The sequence below is a fragment of the Diadema antillarum genome, unplaced genomic scaffold (assembly GCF_040938485.1).
Source record: "Diadema antillarum isolate AM-2024a unplaced genomic scaffold, OU_Dant_1.0 seq00000616_RagTag, whole genome shotgun sequence".
Taxonomy (NCBI): Eukaryota; Metazoa; Echinodermata; class Echinoidea; order Diadematoida; family Diadematidae; genus Diadema; species Diadema antillarum.
In genome coordinates, this window is record NW_027271540.1 from 399712 (window position 1) to 425711 (window position 26000).

The 26000-nt window shown below is 38.0% G+C and overlaps 1 protein-coding gene across 1 annotated transcript; it reads left to right on the forward strand.

The window, feature by feature from the left end:
* Window positions 1–1534: 1534 nt before the first annotated feature.
* Window positions 1535–25549, forward strand: LOC139735986 (MORN repeat-containing protein 1-like). The gene is made up of 13 exons (XM_071646739.1): window positions 1535–1598; window positions 3005–3076; window positions 4322–4531; window positions 5248–5338; window positions 6051–6138; window positions 7685–7781; window positions 8756–8984; window positions 9724–9959; window positions 11082–11197; window positions 14714–14867; window positions 17684–17833; window positions 24372–24482; window positions 25363–25549. Exons 1-13 carry the CDS (start codon window positions 1535–1537, stop codon window positions 25533–25535), a joined length of 1791 nt encoding a protein of 596 aa, XP_071502840.1. The 3' UTR covers window positions 25536–25549.
* The last annotated feature ends 451 nt before the right edge of the window (window positions 25550–26000 follow it).

Below are 26000 nucleotides of genomic sequence, written 5' to 3' on the forward strand. Positions count from 1 at the left end.
ACTTCAGGGCATCCCATATAGTGTTAGGGTTACATTGGGAGTTTTGATGAATAACCTTAAAATCATTTATTTTTTCTTTCACCATCTTAATAAAATCAGCATCATTAGTTAAATAACTGCAGTTTAGTTTCCAATATCCAGGACCTTTAAAAGGTTGGTCATCTTTAAATTTAAGCATTACAACAGAATGATCTGATTGAACACCTGGACATATTTTTGAATCTATACAATTATTCATTAAACTATCGGAAATAAGAATATAATCAAGTCTGGACAATACTCTAGGATTACTTTGATGTCGAGTGTAATGTCTTAGGTCTGGATGAAAATTACGCCAAATATCCTTCAAATTATATTCATCTATCAAAACAGAGATTATTTCACTAGCTTTGACATTACTATGCTTCTGTCTATTACCTTGGTAATCTAAAGGGCCTAACACAGCATTAAAATCTCCTGCAATTATTAAGGGAACTTGATTAAATTGATCAATTTTAGCAAAAACATCAAGAAAAAAAATCAGGATCATCCTCATTCGGGGCATAAATATTGCAGAGTATTACAGACAAGCCTTTGAAGGTAACAGACAATATCAAATATCTACCATTTGGATCAGCATACAAGGAGTGCAGTACTGGGGCAATATGATTACGTATCAAAATTGCAACACCCCTACGATTTGATGAGTAGCTAGAAAACCAAGCATACTCCCCCCATTGTTGCTTCCAAAATTTTTCATCATTAGCAGTCGAGTGAGTTTCTTGCAAAAATATAATATCACTGGTAATAGAACGCAAATGATGAAAAACTTTTCTCCTTTTAACAAAATCCTGAATTCCTCTACAGTTAAAAGTACTTAAAGTAATATACATAATTAAATACATTTAAAACCATCACTTACGGTTACAATTAATATATTTACTTTCTGTGTAGGGGGTCTGATTATTCTTTTTGCGGTCACCAACTCCATTGAAGCAATGTGCTCGGCACCCACATAACATGCAGTGGCGAATCCAGAAGGGGGCGCAAGCGGCGCACGCCCCCCCCCCCCTTTATATTTCGTTTAAAACAAAATAAATAAAAAGGAAAAAAAAGAAATGAAACCCGGAAGTGGCACCAGAAATATCAGCATTCCTGGATCCGCCCCTGACATGGAGATGTTGAGGTGAAATAACTCTTCGCAAGGAGTCGCAACTGCTGTTTTGACCTGGAATAGGTCTAGCTCTACCATTTTAGTAGGGAGGGGAAGAGGAAAACCCGAACGAACTGGTCGAACCTCCATGTCCACCAAAGAGATTTTCCCCAGTGGAGGAGAAAAATCTCTTTGATGTCCACCAACCACGCAAGGACATTCTACCAAGATGCACCTTGGACTACAGAAGACTCATACCACAACTAGGTCGTTGTCAGGGACGGCAATTCTTCAATTACACTTCACACGATTGGACAGATTCCACTACCGATACGAAGTATAAACCAATCAGTGAAGAGTTTTGTCTCGCTATGCAATGAGACAATTTGCGCACTCCGGAATATGGCGTCCGTGTCGACCAAAGGATTGCGATACATCGGAGAAACAAGAGACCAGTTAAGACATGGTGAGTGATAATGATAACACTAACCACACGGGAGAAGGAGCCTGTTATAATGGTATGGTAAACACGTTGATTTTTTTAAAGTTTCATTATAACATACACCTTGCATCCAAGTTTTTAAGCCTTCGTTTCATCGTCCGTCGCCCGTCGCACCGGTCGGTCGTCGGGGCACTGTGAGTTGCTGCAGTGCAGTGCTGACCGAGAAGACTGTTCTGCATCCCCGTGCCCGCCCGCACAGGTATGCAACAGCAGGCTGGTCTCCTTGCTCACGCAAGTCTACAGACACTGCGCCGAAGGCGAAGCGAAGCTGAATGTCCGAAGTCCCAAAGAAGGGTCCCACGGTCGACCGGTCCAGTCCACGGACCACTTAGCACCTGCGCCTTTGTTGGCCTTGTGAGCAGGGCTGATCAATGAATGAGGATGGGCCGTTCTCCAATTCTCCGTCACAACATGTGTTGATTGTTGTACAGTTATATTATTATTAAATTAATAAAGCTTTCTTTAAAGTTTAGTTTAGCAGTTGGACTAACCGCAGCAGCGACCCCAATAATAGCGCCCCGCGCCGGGGTTACAGTTAACGTTAGACATGCAATGACAATGATTGTTAGTCTCAAGAAAGTTGTCATGCCATGCATGGTCTTTGACACATAATTTTCTTACTCTTATTACTGCTTAATGCTTTGTGGCATTTCCATTTACCGTAGTTATGATGGGTAAACTCGGCGCGCATTTATTAGTTGTAACGTGCGCGCTGGGGGCCGAGTTTACCCACTATGCCGAGTTTACCCATAACTACACTTCTACTACTACGGTAACTTGGTATAGAATCTAGTTGCCACTGTCTTCAGCACATGTTCATGCACCTATGGCTATGCACCTGTCACTATCATGCTTTATCACGATGTGTATGACCCTTGTCTATGTCGAGTGAAAAGTAGACTACTAAAAATGTCCTTAATTCAGCCAGACTGAAAAATCTCTGCCTGGGCTGAATGTACTTCAGCCTCTGGGCTGCCAATTTCAGTAGCGATAAACCTCATCAATTCAATTCAAGAGCTTTAGACACCTACATTTGTATGTATTGCATCGGCACCCGCACCAAGCCCAAGGTTTGACCATGTTGACAAACGTTACGCAAATTATTGACAGTTTCTGACTTTCTACATGCAGCAGGCATTCAAATTTTGGAGGGAGTTATGGTCGATTATGGGCGGCGTGCGTTAGACTTTTAAATGTTAAGTTGAAATGTGATAGACCATACCTGAATTTGGGAATGGGTCTGCAAGTAACCCTCACTCATTTGTATATTTCATGGAGCATGGAAGGAAGTGATGACTTGACTCTTCTGTCAAAACAGATGTTGTTTTGTTCTTTTTGGTGTTCTATTTACTTGTTTCTTGTTCTTACAGGTTATGGAGTGTACAAGTATTGCAACAAGTTTTTCAAGTATGAAGGGGAATGGAAAGAAGGAAAGAAACATGGTAAGAAAGGAATAATGACAAGGAAGTAATAGAAATATTCTTACTGTTGTAATAATTTCTCTTTGTACCCAGCACAAACCTGTACATTATGTAATTAGACCTGGAGGCCTACTATTGGAGAGATTTTATCACACAAGATGTAATATTTGTCCTCTACGTTTCCAGGGATATGTCAGACGTCAGAAGTTATCCTCAAAACTAAACAAAAGTGATATTTCTGCAAAAAAAATTAACACATTTGACTAAATCTAACATAGAATAAGAAATAAACATTTTAGTTTCAGAAAAGAAAAAAAAATCGAAACCTTGTAGAGCAGTGGTTACTTTTGACATCAAGCACAATTGACAAAACACTACTACCACTTGTTTATAATATGAGGAATCTCTTCCACACACACAAAACTTCCCAAAAGACCTGGGAAGTATTTACTTCAAGTATATTTTGATTGTTTTTGAAGGGAATTAGAATTTCAGAACTGCATTAAAAATGTCACTCTCTCATTCACTAGTACTGCTAAAAAAAGAAAACAAAAAGAATATATATCATTACAACCATGCTACCTTCCAGTTACTCTGAAAATATGAATTTCATATATTTTATCTGATTTTCTTTACATTAATTAACATAAGTATTACAATTCTCTGGAGTTATTTAATGTGGAATATTAGTCTAGTCATGTAATCTAATTAGGCCTCTGGTTCCATGTGTGATTGATGACAAGAATTCATGGCAATGTCATAAATCTGTTGAGACAAGGTTAGTCTACAATTGTATATCCAGGTACAATATTGGTAATTTTCAAGTAAATTTTTTAGACATAAAACATTTATTAGATGTGTTCAGTTAGCTGTACCTAACAGTAGGTACATTATAAAAGATTTGTGTGAGAACTGCTTTACAAAGATTTTCAGACTGAAAAATAAGACCAAAGTGGTAGAGCACATATGGACATGACATCTTTGTGGCAGTATGTATGTTGGGTTCTTATATGAAATGTTGCTAACTGTGCGAAAGCAATTTTATTCAAGATAGTGTGTGCTGTATAAATATTACCCAGAATAATGCTATATCAAAAGAAATATGTTTTGGGAAGACTAGTTAAGAAAGTATACCACAGTAGTACACTTGATGCACATTTCATTTCAGCAAGCCTTATACTCGAGTCACTACTTTTGACCACATGATCACCCTTTGTTGTGTAATACATCTGCTATTGCTCAACATTTGTCCTGCTTTATTGACAGGGCACGGCAAGCTGCTGATGGCAGATGGCAGCTACTATGAGGGTGAATTCATCAATGGAGAAATTGAGGGCCATGGCTTTAGGAAATGGGCCGCCACAGGGAACACCTACTCAGGCCAGTTTTACAATGGAGAGTTGAACGGCCATGGGGTCATGACGTATGGTACAGGAGCAGTGTACGAAGGGGAATGGCAGAACAACCGTAGGCAAGGTACTGATTGATTTACTTATTTGGCATTTCATATCTCTCAGTAATCACCATTGAAATACAGCCTCCATAAGTCAAAAAAAAAATGTGCTAGATGACGGTCCATTTTTAAAGCACATGTGGTTATGTTTAGTTGTAGACTTCCAAGTCAAAGTTTTGTCTTCAACCAATTAGAATTCAGCATTCAGGATTATGGTTGATCTCTAATGCTGTTGTGCAGTCCATTTGATACTATTAGTAACATCAAAAAGGAATATTATTTTGTTATTTGTTTAAAGTGCAAGTGATCAGGTATTTATGAAGTTCTGTTATTAGTGGATTAAGCGATCTCATACATTATGATGGTCAAAGAAAAATCTGAGTAGTTATTAGGTTGCTCTGCAATTTACACAACCTGATTTCTTGTAAACAAACACATCAGCAACAACAGGTCAAGTAATGTACATAACAAACAATAGAACAAATGAGTGACCTCTGGTATCTATACTGTGTGAATTGTTGGTAGTGTATGTTAATTAAGTTGTCCCTAAAGGATGATCTCACTTCTAATTCTCATAGATAAACTTTTCTACAACATGAAATGAAGTATGTGCCATGTGGTATCTGCTTGCATGCAAGCATGTGCCTAATATTGCGAACCCTCCGTGATCAAACTATCTAATATATGGCCAGCTTTCTTAATGACTTGTTATATGACTTTGTCTCGTCATTTCCACCAGGCAATGGTGTGTACAAGATGCCAGATGGGTCAAGATATGAAGGTGCCTTCCACAACAACCAGCGTCATGGGGAGGGATCTCAAATGTATCTGTGAGTTCCTCGTTTCCAATCTTACTGGCAGTGTATTTCTTATTGTAAACGTTAAATATCTAAAGTCAGTACAAGACAGTCACAGGCATAAAGAGAATTTCACAAAATTTTACTTTTTGAAAAAAGTGCACATTTTCTCGAATTGTCACTGACCGATGTTGAAGGTAATATTATTCCCCATGCCTTCTGAAAGAGGGAAATCAAGTATTCTTTTATTATCCGAGAAAAGTAAAAATATGTTGATTTTTATTTTTATTTTCTTTATATCGTTGTACACATGTCACATCACAAGCTGTAGCAGTCTTCTCATCCAGTAGTGACTGAGCAGAAACTGCAAAAATTCATAACTTTTGAACGGATTGTCCGATTTTCCTCAAACTGTCGCTGATGTGTTCTACTTATATTGCTGCATTCACTCAATCCACATGTCTATAAAGGTGGACTTGTCCTTTAAAGCAATGCTTCGTAACACACTCTTCTTTTTACTTTTGTGGCAGTTTTTTAATGAATTGTTTATAGACTGCCTTGGCCTGTATTATGTTGCATCAAAAAGTTCTTCCCTCTTCAGACTATAGTTACAGTTGTCTGTGTCTCAGGCAATATGTCATGCACTAGCAGTGTATTCAAATAATCTATTAAAGGTTGGTCTTATATTGATATTCTACAATTTATCTTCCTCCCTCTGTCTGTATATTACGTATTTTGCACACAGAAATAAAGATCAGTATGTTGGTGATTGGGTCAATGACAAGAGGCAAGGCAGTGGAGAGTTGAGGTGTACAGATGGCACGATATATGATGTAAGTCAAATCATCTACTTCCACCCCACGTGACACATTAGTAGCACAGTTTTGTGCTACCTCGTGGAGACTCCTCGTGGAGAGCTCCCTCGTGGAGACTTTATGAGCTCCTTTGTGGAGACAATATGAGCTCCCTCGTGGAGACGATATGAGCTCCCTCGAGGAGATTTGGTACGCATTTAATATTCTTGTTTATATCTCTTTAAGATCTATAATGTTTGTTTTATGTTATAAGTGCTGTCTGGGGCAAATTATTAGTATAGGGCCCCATTTCTCTCTCTCTCTCTTCTTTCGATCTTTAGAATAACAACAACAACACAGTTTTGTGTAGTGTTGAGGGATTGGGAATACAAGGACTAGTGCAGAGAATAGAACATGTTTGACTTATCTCTAGTGTCCAGCATGCAAGTTATTCATTGAAGTGTAGTGTTTTACTACCCCTAGCAGCATCTTAAAAGAACAAAAGAACCTTGTGACTCTGCAAGTCCAGTGGTCACTTTATGACCATGAGTCATTGGTTGACAGAAGTGCATGTGTTAACACAGGAAGTAGGATGTTCTTGTTAGTTACTGAAGATGGGTTAGTTGGTGACTAAACATAAAAGGAGGATGAAGTGGACATGGAAACCAAGGCAGGTTGTGGTGACTGTATTTAAGAGTATTGCAGCACTGTTTTACATTTATTGTGTCCAACCTTATATTTTACTACACACAAGAAATAAGTTTTTCCTTTTTTTTTAATTATTAGATCAATATGTTTGTATTTAGAAATGCTTTTTAACTGAATGAAAAAAAAAAAATAGCAGCAGACACAATATCAAGTGGTGTACTATAAAGGATGTGCTGTATGAATATGTTAGTACAGAATGAGTGAAATAAGTGGAGCTCAGTGATGAAAATGAATGTATACAGTAGTTTGTAAAATCCCCAGAGCATATCTTTTTTGTTCGTTTTTTTTTTTTATATAAAAAATGGCATAAAACACACATGGCCATTTACAAAATCAGCAGGTATTACGTATAAAGCCCAATATTTTCATCGCTCATTATGTAGGTTTGTAAACAAACAATATCAGTCACAGTACCTTGTCTTACATCTCTACATCCATATTATTAAGTGTGGAGTAGATGTGCTTTGACAATATTTTGTTGTTTCTGTGTTTGCAGTTTCTCCAAACTTGCTAAGAACTTACTTGTTATGATGTTAGCTTTATTGCGTGATTAATCATTCAGAGCTCAGATTAGAGAATTTCTCTCAAAATACAATTTTTACTTTAAAGCTGCAATGAGGCTTAGTCTGTATGGTAATCAGCAATTTATGTTGTGTCTATAATCTTGCTGTCTTCATTTTTGTGACTTACAGCTTGTAGAGTATGACATTCTTTTTAGTGTGTCAAACCCCAGAATCCATTGGATCACACATCTGCCAATGTATTTGATTGGTCATAGACTGTCTCTCATTGTACTTCATCAAAAAGCCATAATCTCACACTAACTGTTCATAACTTAGTTTCTCTACGCTGATAATACATCTTGTTTCCCCCTCAGGGCCAGTGGAGAAATGACATGTACAATGGCCAAGGGACCATGATTCACTGTTCAGGGATGGTCTATGAAGGCATGTGGATTAATGGCAGGCCGGAACGTAAGTAGTTTTATATGATAGACCAAAGTAAATGCCTAGATATAATACCCCCTGGCAGTGCGAAGTAGACTTACAAGTTATCAAGTCTTCAGAGGAACAAAACCATTGATTTGTTCTCTAGCAGTATAGGTTCTTCTGCTTCATAGAGACAAAGACCTTGAACATAATACTTGGCTTCTCAGGGGGGATTACGATACTCAAAATGCCCCTGTGAATCTACACATACCAACATCATCTAACAGAGAAATTTGCATATAATTATGTTGTTAGTAAATGTACCAAATACTCAATTTTTAGTTGTTAGATGTCTCTGTGGGTATTATTACTCTGAGTCATCTTTACATATTAAATGGTGAATGAGTTCTGTAATCATATCAGACATGTACAAATGTATGTAGCTGTACACTTGTAGATATAATGTTTTGTATTGAAGGGTGTGGTGCAGTGTTATGTGCACTGCTCTTTGAAAGGGAAGAATTTGGGTTCAAGCCTGCCATAACACCTGCATACTTGGGCAAGGAACTTTGCCTCACCACGCATCTCTCAGCCCAGATACTGAAATTCGTGTATGATATGAAGTGGAACATAATTGTGGTTGGATTTAGCAAGTGTGCTCCTGAAAGTGTGTGATGATATGCGATAATCTCCTTTCTCTTCTCCCTTCTTACTCTCTCATGTGTATTTTTTTTTATCAATACTTCTTCACCTTCCTCTTCCTTTTTCTTTTTCATCTTCTCTTACTGCACCACTTCATCTCATCTTTTCCCCCTTTATCTTTCAATTCCTCTTACTGTATACATTTTTCTTCTTCTTTCTTTCTTTCTCCATTTTCCTCTTCCTCTTTTCCTTTTCTTCTTCTTCTACTTCTACAATGTACTTCTGCTTCCACTTCTTTTTCGTCTTCCTCTTCTTCTTCCATTCATAATTATCCCCACTCTTGTCGTTGTGTTTGTTTTATCCTTTGTCCTCTCCAGAGGAGGCAACTGAGATCGTCATTCTAGGTGAGACTGTGCTGGAGCTACAGCAGGGACAGCCGTTCACCATCGAAGTAGAGATCAGGACTGCCGAGGGAAACGTCGTTGATGCCGAGCAGAACCGACAGCTAAGAATCTCAGCTGGCTTCAAGCACATGGTTCCTTCCCAGGGGATGCCTCTCTTTGACCTGATAGAGGACCTAGAGGAGACACCCATCCCAACACCATAGTGAGAAAATCATGACTGATTGATATCTACCTCAGGGAATTGTTTGATACAGTGCCTATGAAATAGACCACTCCTATCACAAAATACATACGTTGTACTTGCCAGTCAAGCCTAAATCCTATCCAGGAGCTATGATGAAGCAGACATCATGTCAGCAGTATTTATTTGCAAGTTTAAGTGTTTACATTGAATTTTGTAGGTTTTATCCCTTTCTGATCAACTGATACATGCCTAAAACAGGGCTACAATGTAGGACATGGTTCCTTTTGTGGCATATAGAGTTTGTTTTGATTTTAAATTTAGATTTGTTTTATGTAATGGTTATGGAAGCACTGAATACTTTCAGGCAACAAACCACAGGATGGAGGCCTTTAAGTCCCCTCTGGAAACTAGGCAATGAGACTAAAGTGCCTTGCTTAGGGGCACAACCACTGTAGTCAGGGGACTCTCACCAAAGAACTCATGATTGATAGTCCGTGGTCTTCTCATATTCTTCTTTTTCGAACGCTGACTGTCATAAAGACATTCTCTTCCAAGCATTATCACCAAACCAAGTCAGTCTAGAAAGAGAATGCATGCACACACATAAAAGGTCTTGTGTGACTTAAAATATATATGACATAGGCATCAGAAATCATGCAATAAAAAGAGAGAAAGTTCTATAGATTAAATTGATATTGGAGAAAAAGTGTACATTACAAACTTACTATTTTGAGTCCCTTTGCTGTTTTCTGTCCAGTGGCTATGATGTGGTCAGCTACCCACTGACCGACTATGACAACATCAAGGAGAAGCTAGACTTGGATGGACTAGTCAAACCATCCACGGCTGCCACTGATGCTCTGACCGTTACCACAGAAGGCTTCACAGCAGACAATGTCAGCATCACGCTGGAGGGTGAACCAGAGGGTGAGGGTAAGGGGCCAGAGGGAGGAGCTGAGACTCTAGCAGCCAGTGAACCCATCCCGAGTACAGGTATTGCCTCACTAAACCCAAGTTTCAAGCTGCGTTTACACCAAATCTGGCACGGGTCACGGAGCAGGGTTTTTGCTATGGTGCGCTAAAAGGAACCATGTTTGGTTCTGTTACATTATCACTTCCCTGCTAATAATTTTGTTACAAATTTAATCTTCTACTGTTGATATTGTTGCTCTTAATTTTGACATAATAACATTTTGAGTGATTTTGTTCCGAATTACTGATTCTTTTATTAACAGAACCAGACATGGTTCATTTTGGCGTACCATAGCAAAAACTCGACCCATTGCCTGTACCATACTCCATGTAAACATGCCATTAGGCTTCAGGATCATTTTTTTGAGCATCACTCTTGTATTCTTAACCCTCATTTTTGTGTACCCAGAATTCATTCTGAAATTACTGCATTCAACTTGTGACAAGAGTAGAACATTTACTCGTAGTCATGGCCTTTTGTTTTGAGGCAGCTGGAATACTGCCTAAACATTGTTAAACAATAAGAGAAAATACCATGATTTGTTCCACATTTTACTCTGGGACCAAAGCTGATTAATGTAAGCTTCCATGCTTCCAGATAACTGCAAAAGGTAGCAAGTGTTTAAGAAGACAGGATTGTGTTATTGCTAGCTTGTCGAATTGTCACTGCTCTCAGTATTGTTGTCACCAAAAAGGATGGTTCATATGATTCACTTACAGCCAGAGAAGGAAGGGTCGGTGGTTTATCAACTGTTCATGAGTGGAAATTATGCACAAATTTGCTGTTAGTATCAATAGTCATATTGAAAGGTAGAACAAAGTGGAAGGAGAGAGGCAGTATGGTAGCATCAGTTTAGAATTCAGACGATTCTTGTTATAACGAAGTTTTCAGGACTTTTTGCCGTGTCCAAATTCTGTTATAACAAAATATTGCCGTATATAAAGATGCATAGACAATAATTTTGGGACCCGAATTTTTACTTTGTTGTGACAAAGGTGTTTTGTTATAACCATGTTCATAATAACAGCAATGCACTATGCCATTCATTATCATTTTTCATTGTACTGGCACCCATGGGTTTAAGTGGGAAAATAGAGTCATACCGATGTGTGTGCAACTCTGTTCTGTGCTTGGCCTTGCAGCTCAGGAAACGACGATAACGCCTAGTGAAGGGATACCGGCAGAAGATATCTCCGAGTCTCCTCTACCTCCCCCTGTCAGTAATCAGACTGTAGAGAAGGGCAAAGCTGAATTTCTGGTGAGTTAGGGGGATCAATCAGATCCAGAGGGACAGGGAACTGCTTCCCTCCTTACTAGCCTACTGAAACCCAAATGTGTCTGTCCAGTATTGTGATTATATACTCACTTGATTACCTTTAATTGAAGAAAAAAAAACCACAAAATAAAACAAAATGAAAGGTACTTTTTTTTTTTAATAAACTGGATGCATTGAAGATTCAAATCAAATGTTCCACCATGACCATTTTATGCATCTTATGTCCCAAAATATTTTACAAATAGGTAACGAGGTATTATTTCAAATGAAAGTGCAATATGAAAGAGTTGTACAGTAACGTCAATGTATTTTTCAAAGAAAGAAAATTAAAAAACAAACAAAAAGAAGTTCTGAAAAGGAACAGAAGTAGGTGTGAGAGCATGCAAGTGCCGCTAGTGACATATTCAGGAAGTGTTGATTCAGATAAGTTTTTATGTATAACAGAAAGTTACTGAATGTAATTTATGCTAGATTCAGACAAATCACTATAGAATGATATTGTATTCCTATAACTTATTCTATGTGTCTGTGTTGATGCGCATTTATACAGTGTGACTTGCTCTCTTCATATTTCAGTTGATTTTGACAAACATTTTCTCTTACCCTTCACCACTGCCCCCTATTCCTCCCATCAACCAACCAATCCACCAACAAACAAACAAACAAAGAATATCTTTCTACCAGGAGTCTCTCCTTCCTATTTGCCATTTGTCCTTGCTGAGCTTGAGGAGGCAAGGAAAAAGTCGAAGCAGGCTCGCCAGCGTCCCTCCCTGACCAAAGTCTCTGAAGGTGAAGTAGACCCGACATCAGGTAGCTAACCTACCCCTGCTTTGCCTGCCCAATCATTGCAGCATTCTCTCTCACTTGTGTTGGTCTTAGTGTATGATTTTCTCTTTGTTTGTTGATGTTGGTTTATTCATATTTGTCAAACGTATTTTGATTTCATGTCTTGTTTAGCATTCCTGTTTGTTTGCCTTTCAGTTTGAAGTCACACACCAACAGTGCTGTACAGTAGCTTGCATGTTGATGGAATTATTTTACAAATTGTTGAGTTATTTTTGTTGAATAGATGCTTCACATTGCTACATTCATTGTTTTATTAAATGTTTGCATTTTTTTTAGAAAGCGATGCATGTAAGAAGTTGCTATCATCTGTGTTTTGTTTTAAATTGAGGCATGATTTCATGAAGGTTATCTTTGCTTTGAACAGCTCTGCTTGTTATATTTTAGTACTCATGCTGTTTTTGTTTTGACATGATTGTTTAGCAATTGTTAATGAAAAATGTGTGGCTTTGCTCATAAGGCCTTCTCTATTACCGCATGCAGGTTATGTGCAAAAAAAAATGGCTGCCATTTATGATGTGCTTTGAAAAAATGTCATGTACATTGCGTTGCTTTGCATGATAGAGAGAAAAGAATGCGCTTTAGTGTTATTGCTGTAGAGTACAAAACAGTATTAGAGTGCTGATAACATCTCTTGCTTAAGCCTTTGCTCCAAACAACCGCTTTTCAAACCTCTAGATCTAGGCTCATCCCATCACATTGTATTCTCAAACAATATTGATCCAAAGAATCCATTGTAGTGTTTTAGAAGCCACACAGTGCCTTGTGTACCCAGTGGCTGTTAGGGATGGTTCCTTGAGCAGCAGCAAGCTTACCTCCTGAATCCTAGCACAATAGAGACTGGGCACAGGGGTATTCAAAAAAGTGTTTATCATCAGTTCTACGCCTTGTCATTCATTTAATTTTAGGGGGAAAAAGTGTGAGGTAGCAGAACTATTTCTGCTAGTACTCTTACCAGAGTTCAGTTGTTCATAAAAGAAAATGAAGAAAAAGAGAGAACTGTATGCTGTGATTTGTGCAAACAATATTTTGTTCCTTTGTCCATATAAAGAGAAAGTTATTGGAAGCTGTCAACCACAGAGGCAGCTTCAAATTATGTGAGTTACAAAATGGATTCATGTACAAGGCCACAAGAATAGAAGCCTCAGCACTATCACATGTTAATATCTGGTCTTGTGTCATTGCATTTTCAAAATTCCAGTTTTTTGTGAGCTAGGTGGGACATCTTATCTGTTTCCAGTATTGAACATTTGAAGGGTTTTATTCTTGTGATGTTATGAAGACAAATCTAGCATACACTTTCTTATTTAAAGGAAGACTAGACATCAGAACATGCTGTAAGTGTGTTTAAAACCCTGCTTGGGTATTTGTTGATGAAATTATATGGGGTTTGAGGAGAGGAAGAATTCAATCTTTTTAAGTTTTTTTGTTTTGTTTTGTTTTTTGATTGCAGAATGCAGAAAGACACAAAAGCAGGGCTTGTGTCTCCATGTGTAATAAGCTCAGCTTTCTGTTGCCCTTAGGTCAGATGTGGAGATGATGTGGAGATGCTGTGCAGGAATACTTCATTGTCATGGATTTCGCTTTGCCACGTCTCATTCCTGGGGAGTCTGAAATGTAGGTGCTCGACTTGTGTCTGCGTAAAGCTTTCAAAGTCCCTCACTGAAGTCATTGTTGAAATGTTTCTGATATTTCTAATACATTTCTTTCTGACAGAGAACTGCCTGTTTACATCATCGTCTCAAGAATGTTAAAAGCTGCCTTTGATTTTGAATTACTAAATGGTTTAGGTTCTTACTCTTTATGTTACTACTATTCATTTTTTAATCACTAAAATGTGCAAATATTTGTTTTGATTCTTCATGTAGGCTGTCGGGGGAAGTGCTGGTTCCATCAAGGATTAGGTAGGAGGCTGTCTGTTAGAAGCCATTTGTTTTGATAACTGAGTATTGCTCCATTTGTTTGCAGGGAAGGACAGCCTTTACCCTTCGGCAGGTCAAATCCAATACTTCAGTCCTTAAGAGAAGTCCATGATTAGCTTTAAGAGGATCCTGTTAATGGTAGAATGTGTGCATGCCTTCCTTGGCTGTAATGGGAGTCATCTCTTTCCCACAGATCAAGACAAATGAAGGATGGATGTATCTGAGGGCCATAACTTGGTCTTTACAGGTTTCCTCCTCAACAGAAGCAGAGAACAGGGTGAAAATGTAGACCCAAGGTCATCAAGATTTATGAGCCTGTAAGAGATGCACATAACTGACCCTTCAGTCTTGGCTTAGTAGTACAGCATCAAGCAGATACATCGTGCCACACCAGAGAAAAAGCTAATAATGCGTATGTGTAAGCTACTGTAATCTGTAAACACCACTGAGGTACTTGGTTTGGTCAGTCGAATGAACGTAGCCAGTTTGTTGCTATATGTTTGATCCATAACTTTCTCCCCCTCCCCTTACTGGCCATGTAAGGTGCTAGGATCAAAATGTGGAACTTCGGCAGTGAGCAGCAAGCCTCTCTTCAGCAGCCATGCAATGTTATCCTGTCTTGTGGTTGAAAAGTCAGAGCAAATCAGCAGTGGACATTGTGGGCTCATTGTAATGTCTTCTCTACCTTCTTTCCTTCACTCTACTCCCTTCATTTTGTTTTCCTCCCCTGAAGGATTTAGCCCTACCCCCCGCCCCCCTTGGATACCAACCCTTTTCCGTCCTTGATGTCATGTTGGAGGAGGAGGCTCAGAAGAAAGCCAAGAACTCCAAGACGGCAGGCCTGGCTGGCCAGCTGAGACTTGGAGCTAAACTCAACAAGAACACAGGTGACTGCATTCAACTCAGCACTCCTAACATCACATCACGTGATTTCTCATTCATTTCTCTGTTTTTCACTTGCATGGGTCATATTTACCTCTGTGTAGGAAACTCATGATGTTGGGCGTGAGGATTTTGACTAACTGATCGGTGAAAAGCTAGCTGTATTCTTTCTGCTCTACCCTGCCTGGCCTCTTTCACTTTGTGCATGGGATTATGTGGTGTAATTACCATGAAAGTCACAATCTTTTCTTTGTCCCATGTTGTTTCTGTAAGTTGCAAATCTATAATTTACATATTACAATGGAGCATACACGATCCTTCTGTGAAAGAATGAGCATGACCCTTGGAAAAGAGAACATATTCTTTTACATTGATGTTTACAGGAGTTTTTTTTTGTGTGTGTGTGTTTATTCTTATTCATATTTACATATGCTATTATCAATTCTAAACGACTTAATATGTTATCATTTTTTTCCTAGCTTTAGACTCTATATCACTTGTTTGAAGACAGAATGTCATTTATTCCGTGAAGTCAGTCTAGTATTGTCTTTTCAATCTCAACCGTTAGTTTCTTCTTTTATCATTTTATTTATTTTCCAATGCTTATTTCTCCTTAGGTTGATGTTGTTGTTAGAGATCGTACGTGATTTCTCCCCCCAGACCATGACCCAATGACTCTTACATGTATGTCTCAACAAAGTTAAAGGGGCAGAAAGATCAAACTGATACCAAATATTTAAAACTTGTGTAAGAATAAGAATAATTGAGTAAGAATCCTCGCACAACAGGGGCATTACGCTTGCTTGAATTTCTGTGATGATGCAATACACCACAAGTTACCATGATTTGCAGATATGATAGTACTATCATAGGACCCACAAGTTACTATTTCTGACATCTGATCTTTATTTCTTTTTGAATAGCATCATTTCATGCTGAAGGCTCCCCTTTGCATGGCATTTCATTTAGTTTTGTCTAATATCATAGCTTCAAAGTAAAGAGCAAAGAGTAATGGCTGAAATGCAGTGGAAGTGACATATTGGTGTCACTATGTTGTGTTTATCCCTTAACTATTTTGATGTCATGTATGAAGATTGTCCAATTTATCAAAAGTGAAGGAAATACAGGTAATATTGCTTGTGACCACTTGACAAACCCTATGTGCTGATGCTTTAACTGGGGAATTGGGGGGGGGGGGGGGTGGAGGGGAGGGGGTTCGGGTATAGGGGGCACATGTTGCTACAAACCCACAAGATCACTTGTCTTGGGCAACCAGAACTCAATATCGGGCAACAAATATTATTTTGCATGAAAGGGATTAGGGCATGCATGCACACAATTAAGTCAAACCATTGAATTATTTATGTGCTATCACATGTCTTAGTCGTGCTGTTAGGTTCCCATTCACAGTTACTATATGTACAATGTGTATGTCTTCATGATATGTGTCCTGTTGCAAAAAGAAAGGGAAAAAAAATGCAATTACCAATTATACACTGTCTACAAGTCATGTTATTGGCTGTCAAGTACAGTGTGTCCTTGTACCAGCCATATCCAATGAAAGCTTGCATCATGCTGGTTGAATGCAGCCTATGTATAGAGAGAAAAGAACTAGAGGAGATATGTTGCATCTTGCCATGCCCAGGTGCCCCCGCCCCTAACACAGACTGCATGATTTGTTTGCATTGTACACATGTGTGGTATGGCAAATAACAACTATTGACCTGGCAGTGTTTGCTGTTAGTCAGTGCATGGCAGTGATGTCTTACGCCATTATTCATCTCAATCTATTTGCAAATTTTAATCCACATTTCATGTTTACGATAACGTCATAAACTTCTGATCATGTTGCCAAATATCAACCTCCACCTTGTTGCCGTTATCTGCAGTACAATGGTAGATTTATGATTTTTATTTCAAAGGAGAATTACGATATTGGTGGCACAGTTTAAATAGAAGAGGGAGATAATAGGAAAGTGTTTGAATCAAAGTGATGCTAGAACCGGGAACATGATTTGTTGTCATGATGTATGAAGAACTGGGAGTTTCCCAGCAGTTTAGTCCTGATTTATTATGTCTGTTTGTTCCCACAGCATCAAGGCATACATAGATTAAAACTTCAATTTCTACCTTTAGATCAAATCCTTCTAGGGCTTATATGAAATACATACTTTACTTTAAATTAGTTTTTATTAAAAACAAATATAAGTAGATTTTCAGCTACTGCAAATTTGTTGTCACAATTATTCTTGCTAACTTCAGTAAATATCTAAAAGTGTCATCCAACATTTGCCTTAACTAAAGTTAAACTATCCATGAAAAGATGTAATTTGACTGCGATTCATAATCAGTAATTAAAAGAAAAAATAATGATTCATAATTTTCATTTCATCTCTTGTAAATGTGTGCAAGAGTGAACACATAATACAAGGTTGCTACCTCTGGCTAATATAACTAAATAAACTTACACAAAACAAAGTCACTCAGATAGTTATAAAGAAATTTCCTTTGCAATAACAAAGTGAATAGGTACTGGTTTAAGTCCTGTGGTGATGATCATATTCAATCAGTTTTTTGGGGATTTTTTTTTTTTGCCATTATCTTTAAAATGTTTTCTGTAGACTTGCACAGCAGTTTCTGTCAGCACAAATGAGATTTAAGACATCAGTTTAGACCTATGTTGTACCTGCAGTGGCACATGATGATACTTTGCTTTTCACATCCACCAGTTTTTCCCTACGTTGATTCTTTATGCTTTTGCATGTCTTTGCTTATTTAGTTTGTCATTCACTTTGTCAGTTTGATGTTACTTTCCCTTTAGCTTCACCCACGCCTAGTGGTCACCTCTTTTCCCCCTCCCCTGCTCCTAGTGCAGGCAAAACTCGTCAATCTTCCCCCTCACGGAGCGTCAAATTCCGCTCCCCCTCTCCCTCGTCCAGTGTTGACCGCCAGACACAAACACCGGGCCTAGGTAGGCTTGCACGCCAGACTTTTTGTAGCCGTGTGACATTGTGTGCAGTCACAGAGCACTGGGAAGGAATTTTAAGAGTGAATTTGCTGTGCAAACAAAAGACTGTTACTTGCATCATCAGCCAATAGCTGGTCACATTTTCTTAATCTGCCAACATTTTTCTCAATGCTAAACAACATCTCAATATTCAATTCAGGATGACACTAGGGTATAAAGTCAAATGCCCTTTCTTTCTGTCATGCTACCAACTATAATCTATCAGACAAGAAGGTTAATCTGTCATGACTCAGAAAAGTATCCTGAAAAGTGCCCTGAATTAGGGCAGGTTTCTTTTTTGATAATTTGTTTTGTTTATTTGTTTGTTTGTTTATTTGTATGTATGTATGTATGTTTGTTTGTTTGTTTGTTTGTTTGTTTGTTGAGAACTGTGATCTAAAACACTTAGTCTAATAGATATGGACCAATGCATGGTTTTGTAAAAATTTACATTGTACCAATTAAAATTAGAAATTAAACTTGAAGGTAAATATAAGTACAATTGTCGTCACCGTCATAAGTCCTTATTTTCATCCGCCAACAGCATATGACTATTTAGTTCAAGGTTCTCATATGAAGCCTTGGTGTATGGTGATAAAGTTTGAAAGGCCTTTGCGGTGTAGCTCAGTGGCTTGTTATTGGAGTTGATGTGTAAGCCAAGTAACAGTTCGTCGGGTGCCCGTGCATTGGCCACTAACGCAATACAATTTGTATTGCGTTAGCGGCCAATGCACGGGCACCCGACGAGTTGACCTATTTCCTCACACATTGCCAAGCACTTCATGGCTAACGACATAATGAGCTCATTGAAGAGAGCAGCTGACTAGGTTTCAGTTTTTGTTTCTAATTACTGGTTGATAAACTCATCAGGAATAGCTGTACTTGTGACCTCAATGCTGGGGGGTGTTTCATCAACGCTTGTCAGCGCCGACAACTAGTCGGCGCTGACCAATTTCAGCAAAATCCTTTGTTTTGATTGGCTGAGATGCTCTGGTCACTGACTGTTACTATGGTGATTCAAGTTGTCAGCGCCGACAAACGTTGATGAAACACCCCCCTGAAGTCAGTTTATTGTCGCCTTTGGTTTAGATGTTTGGTCTAACTATGGACTGCTGCTGGTACAGAAATTGCCATCTACGTGTAGCATATCTTTATGCATTACAGCAACACCGTACAAAAATTGAATAAAATCTGCTATGTCATATTTACTGTAAGTTTTGGATTGAAAAATTATTTTGTTCCATTGAAACCACAAAACAAGTGTGCTGATAGCTAAGAGTGTTTTCTTCCATACACTGGCCAATCATAAATGACCAAAGCATGACTTGCGCAGGACTTCAGAATGCAGTTTCCCTATTACCATTCCTTCCCCACCCCCACTCCCAATCTCGTACTCCGCCCTTCCCCACCATCCACTGATGAACAAGACTGATACTCACCTTCAACACCGCCCCCGCCCCGTATATCACCTAATGATCATAAATGTGTGATAAAAGGTAATATCACGATGAATGGGTCATGATTTGCATTGCAGTGAGATCTGGATGTGGGCCCATATGGTTTTCAGACAACTTGCACAAAGTGATGTATTATTACCAAGAATTAATCATTAACAGCAAACATTAACAAGGGACATGATAGCGACAGAGCAAAGAAATGATGAAACGGTTGATGTTCTTACCATAGACTACCAACAAAACATTCCCATTCCCCATCTCCCCTATGGTGAGGTTTTTATGCCTCCGCCACGAAGTGGTGCCGGAGGCATTATGTTTTCGGGTTGTCCGTCCGTCCGTCCGTCCGTCCTTCCGTCCGTCCGTCCGTCCGTCCGTCCTTCCGTCCGTCCGTCCGTCTTTCCGTCCGTCCGTAATGAATTTTGTGGACAAGGTAACTATCAAAAGCTGTTGAGGTATCCTAATGAAACTTGGCATGTATGTGTATTAGGGGGTGAAGTTGTGCCTATCAACTTTTGGGTGCACGTGCTCAAGGTCAAAGGTCAAAAGGTCAAGGTCAAATACATAAAATTTCACTATTTCCACCATATCTATGCAATGCCTGAAGATATTTTTTTGAAACTTAGTGTATACATGTATTACCCAATTTAGATTCTCTGGTGAAAGTTTAGGTCATGAGGTCAAAGGTCAAAGGTCAAAAGGTCGAGTGAAAGTATTACAACTTCTTTTTTTATCTGTAAATTGGAAAATTGTTTAAGGTATCTTCATGGAACATAGTATATACATGTACTGACTGGCAGTGGTTATCTAGAGAATGTAGGGTTCATGGTATCAAAGGTCAGGGGTCAGAGGTCAAGTGCAACACTTCAAAATTTTACTATTTCCCTCATGTTCATGCAATGCCAGCAGGATTATTATTTTTTTTTTTTTACACTTGGTGTATGCATGTGTAACCTAATAGAAATTCTCTGGAGAGTTTTTCTTTTTCTTTTTTTTTTTTGGTTTGCCTCAAAGGTCAAAAGGTCAAAGATCAAGTGAAAGTGCTGAACTAACTTTTTCCTCCATATCTCAGAAGTGGCTCAATTTATCGTGAAACTTACTGCATATTTATGCATGTTCTACCTGAAAGTGATTATCTTATGAATTTTAGGGTCAAAGGCCAGATGAACATGGTAACAATTTACTATTCAGAACAGAAATTGCACTTTTTCTCCATACCGGTACCATAAAAATTACTCAATGCATAAATGTATGAATGGGTCAAAGTCAAGTTAAAGTCCTTAAATCCCCAAATACATGCTCTCCTATTCATCCAATTAAACCAAGGTCAAGGAAGGTGAACATTCAACACATTTGTGACAAACTTGTCATTTCAATATTTTGCCAGTTTTGTGAAAATGTAATCACACATTGTCCACATGTACATTTACTATCTAGACCTATTAGGAGAATCATGCATTATGGCGGAGGCATACCAGTCGCCATAGCGACATTTCTAGTTATAATATACATCCAGAAAAGGATGGTAGTTTCTGAATTTATCCCAAATAAATTCGTTTCATATGACATGCCTTGGCACTCGGGTGCATACGTACAGGTGGACGCAGTGAAGCGTGTAGGGGTGTGTGTGTGTGTGTGTGTGTGTTTGATGGATAGAATGTCAATACAAATCATATGATGAAAGCAAGCCCAAATCAATCCAGGCAATATATGACATCAGCGTAATGGGCAGCTGGTCAAATATAAGACATTAGTATATTGACTGCTTGTGTTCACAGCCATAGGCAAGCAGCACAAATCTTAAAACTAATCAATTTGCTTAATTTCTTGTATGTTTGACTCCAACAATTGTATGTGTGACTTTACTTTATCCGATGCTTTCATACAAACCATGGCTCTCACCACGCGGTAAGCAATGCAAGCGTGGTTTGATGAGTTAGCCTCGTGCAGTCAGAAAGTTGGTCACATTTTTCCTAGTAGTTTGTAGGGAAAAGACTTGCACTGTTCTATTTCACTTTTCTTTTATTTGCTCTGCAGTATTTTTCTGTTTCTCTTCCTGTTTCATGCAGTAAATTGACCAACACGTTTGCTCATCTACACAGTCATGCCACACATCTAGTTTATTTTAAATCAAATTTTAATTACTGTAAGATCTTTTAACCACATAATTTAGATAAAATTCTAGTTTATATAGACTCTAACATTATTAACATAGCATACATGTATATGTATGTTTTCTACTTTGCTTTTCACATAGAACTGATGTACGTTTTATTTAGTTGAGTTATTGCAAGTTTAGCAAGATTTAGAGACTGTGTTTGCATGTGTGCATGAAAGAGCAGCAGAACAGAGAAGCTGAAACCAGTGTAAAGGTTAATATTATTTCTCAGAATGGAGAAATATTTCTGCAAGTTGTAACTTTAGTTTTCGTTAGTGAATCACTGTGCAACATATCACTTTGCTGACAATATACATAGATTTGTGTCAAGCACCATCATTCTGCTTTTAAGACATGAAAGTTGAACAATCCTGGTCCCTGCAACAGAGTATATCTTTAGTTGATAATTGTGTGAATTTGAGTGGCTGGAACATCTCTAGCATTCTAGAGTTTTTAGATTTCTGGAGTAAAATGACATTACTTCTAACCTGAATATTGCTCTCATACATCTTGGAATTTAAACATGTCTGACCCAAATCACTGACATGCAGCTAACGTAGGGAGAAACAGACAGAGTAGAAATGGGGAAATACCCGTTTCATGTCTGTTTTAGTTGAAATAATGATCATTACCTAGCATGAGAGTGATGTTTTGTACTCTGGTGCATAGAGGAAGAACCATCTACTCTGGAGTTGCGATGGTACTAGTCTGATTGTGTGTCTGTGTATGTGTGTCTGTTTGAATGAAACAGCAACAGAGAAATAACATGCAATGCTCAGTGTTATTATGTAACTTTGTGTTGCTAAGTGACTATTGCATGCAATCAGTGCTTCACAAACAGTAACCTGCACTAATCAAATGAGACTAAAACTAGTAGCATGTGATAGAAATTGTACAATTTGTGAGTTTATGTTTGTATATTGTGTTTTGTCTATAAAGTCTAACTTGTTGTTGTATGCTGGGAACACTGATTTTATATGTGAGAAAGCATAACTTTGCAGACCCAGCCATGTCAGACAATGTTAACCTGCCTTGTTCAATCTTTTGTCATGTTTTCAACAAAGTCAGTGCTAACAAATATGTGGCTGCATGTTTCTGCATTCTGCAGTGCGTATCTCCAATGCTCTAAGGTTTATTAGTGAGATTCCAGAAGAGGAAGGTAAATATTTCCAGAGATAGACATGAGCTCATCATGATATAAAACTTTTATTCTTCACATCCATATTCTCATATTCCATTGAGGTAGAGTCAAGAGTGAAAACCAAGAGATAAGCCTGTTTAATACATATTCCTATCATTAGATTACAATTTTCTAGATAAAAATTCACCTTGCTCTGTTTAGCCAAGTGTCATGCTTCACTTATCACCCTGCAGTGATATTGGTACATCCTGAGGTCTTAGTTTGTAGTCAATTTGTTGTGTGGATTCACTGAAAAGACTGGTAAGAAGGATTATCATACTTCTGCATTTCTATGTTCTTGGGTGAATTTTACCAGCTAGATACAGCATGGAAAGCCTGGACACATTGCATTCATTTACTTATTCATGCTCTCGTCTCTTTTGTGTGCACATGTAGTAGCTTTATATCCTCCAGACATTGTTATGCATACCATAGTTGATTGTTGGAAGTTCATAGTATGCTCAGTGTGCATATATTTTTGTTTTTGTTTTTTTTTGTGTAAATATGTTTGTTTTCACAGCCTGACAATTTGTGCACGCAGTTTGTATTGTCCTGTGGGATTTCTACATGTAGAAGTATTGATGTTTGTATGTGTGTTTTTATGTACGTGAAGCTTTTCATATTTACAAAGCTGTTTGTCAGTTCATTTTGTCTCAGTTTGTGTTTGTTCAATTTTTGTATGTACAAACTCCAATTTATCACCATGTTGTGTCTGTAACTTCAAATTGTTGTATTAGCATTTGATGCAATAACCTATTACTCTTCACAGCAGCATTACTGTAACCCTTTAAATGACAAAGAATAACCATATAATGTGATGTTATTATTTATGATTTCAACCATGGCATGTAACCCTAATATTAACACACTGACAGTAAACACATTGTCACATAATGCTTTGTATAATAGTCATGTGTTGCAGTTATACAAGTTTGTGCCACTTCATATTGCAGTGATATACAGAAGTCATTACTCTGACTAAAATTATGTGTGTAGGTAAGGTGAAACACTTGACAACTTGGCATTTGAGTGCCATTATCAAGTTTTTAAACTAAATGTGTTATTCACTTTACCAGCAAATAGCACTCACATATGTACTCTATCTGGTTTCTATAATTTTGTAGATTTCTTTTTACAACCAAAATATGTATTAGAGATTTGAGATTTTTTTTAAACCCGTTCCATACTGAATTCTGAAATACCCATAGACTTAATACACAGGCTACCAGGTTCCCTTTCGGAACGGATTAAGTTTGAAAATAGGAAATTGATAAACAGTAAAATGAGGAATAAAGTTTATCATCTCGGTATTGCTCACTATATACTGCAGCCAAAATACATTTTAGAGGCCAATTGATGTCGTGTGTATGGCCATTGGCAAGAAATTATATAAATGTGCAATTTGTAGCAGCATAAATCAGTCTTTGGGAATCTTTTCACCCGTAAAAAAAAAAGAAAAAAAAAGATCTTTATTCCATTTGTTTTTGTATCTTGAAGTTTGGTTTTAGTAGCATCCTCCAAAGAATGAAATAGCTAATTGTTGTGAAAAGGTAGTAGAAGTAGAAATAACAATTTTGATATACTTTTAAAAGTAATGCAATAGCAACATATGTAAAGATTTATCCCTTGTATAGAAGGTTAATGATAGAGACCTCCATTGAATCAGAATGAATGTTTATACCACTCTCTACCATGTCATTTCTCCTTCAGATGAAATCACTCTAAAAACAGACCAGCTGTCAATCACCAGTCTGAAAGACTTCAAGCTGAGCAAGTCTAAGCGTGAGAAGTATTACGGGGATCTCAGGTACTCCAGGCCAGGTCAGTATGTCCAGTTTACTGTTGACCAATCATAGAGTGTGGCCATATTTAATGGAATGTCCTTATTTGCTTTCTTGCTGACATTATCTTAATTTTGATCTCATCCAGTTCCTTGTTAGTCCCAGATCAGACAACAGAGAAATGAAAACGTGATTGTACATTTTGCACAGGACATCATTACCTTGCCCAAGTTGCAATCACAACACTGATGTAATGTTGATGTGTTATTCATTGGAGTAATAAATATTATTACTGCAAATTCTTGATACACACAAGGTTTTATAGTCGCACCAGTGTTTACTCTCCGGCCTACTCTCTTGTTTAACATTCATGATTGTATGGTCACAAGAATCTAGCCTTGTTAAGCACCTGCTTGTTACTTGAAAGTGCTTTAAAGGGATCGTATATTGGTTGAGACTTAACTTCAGGTTTTTATCATTTTTTGGTGAGATAGTGAGAAACCTCATATGAAATATGAAAGAACGTGTAATTCCATGAGGATTTTAACGTTTATTTGATGAAAATTGTTTTAAAATGGCTGAGATATCCAAAACAGAGTGATCCCAATAAAGTGTGGGACCCACCTTTTACTATGATCATTTTGTGTTACTTTGTTTTTGAATGTTTCAGCTATTCCCAACCCGATTTTCATCAAATAAACTTTGAATTCCTCTTAAAATGGTATGCTCCTTACTATTTCATAAGTACTTTCTTGGTATCTCGCAAAAAAAGTTAAAACCCAGTTTTCATCTCCACCAATACTGTACCACCCCTTTAACACACCATTTTTTTTTTCTTCTTCAGTGGGGGTGGAAGAACTTGTCAACATTAAACATACATAAATATCAAACATTGTCAAATGTTTTATTGCTATTTTCAGGTGAGTATGTGATCATGGTTGATGACATGACTGATCCACCCTTCATGGGGAATCGTCTTCCCACCGCCTTCTGTCTCGTCAAAGTGGCCTTCCCCAAGAAGTCTAAGAAACCACAGAAGACGAAAAAAGATGGCAAGTCCAACTCCAAGGCATCTCCAGCGGGTGGTGATTGAGGAGCAAGATGAGTTGCTAGGAGACCAAAATACTGAAATCTCCCATGTCAGTAGGATCTCTTGGAGAGATTCTTTATACGCCGAATATTGCACAAGGTTTTTATTTTTGCGAATTTCGCGAGTCGGTGCTATTCGCGAAATTAAAGACGCTCAAAAATATTGACTCTGATCCCGATGTGGATGTGACGTACGCTTGTACATTTTTTCGTTCATTACAAGACTCCATGATCGCGAATTTAACCACTCGCAAAATCATCGGGAATTCCCGATTCGCAAAAATTTAGACTCGCGAAATATATGGCATTTATAGTAGATCTTAGCTTATGAAATGAGGACTCATTTTAGAGCGTACTCATCCTCTCTAAGTCATGTGTTACACTCATCACTGCTCCTCTGGTGACTGGATTTATATTACCTCTGGTATCCTCTGATGAAAAGATTCTGGGGACTGGTTACGTGACAAAG

Excerpts from the sequence above, each read along its gene's own strand:
- LOC139735986 (XM_071646739.1), top strand. The coding sequence starts at position 1,535 with ATGGCGTCCGTGTCGACCAAAGGATTGCGATACATCGGAGAAACAAGA. Across the intron at positions 7,782-8,755 it reads GATTAATGGCAGGCCGGAAC|AGGAGGCAACTGAGATCGTC; the intron begins GTAAGTAGTTTT and ends TGTCCTCTCCAG. Across the intron at positions 24,483-25,362 it reads TCTCAGGTACTCCAGGCCAG|GTGAGTATGTGATCATGGTT; the intron begins GTCAGTATGTCC and ends TGCTATTTTCAG.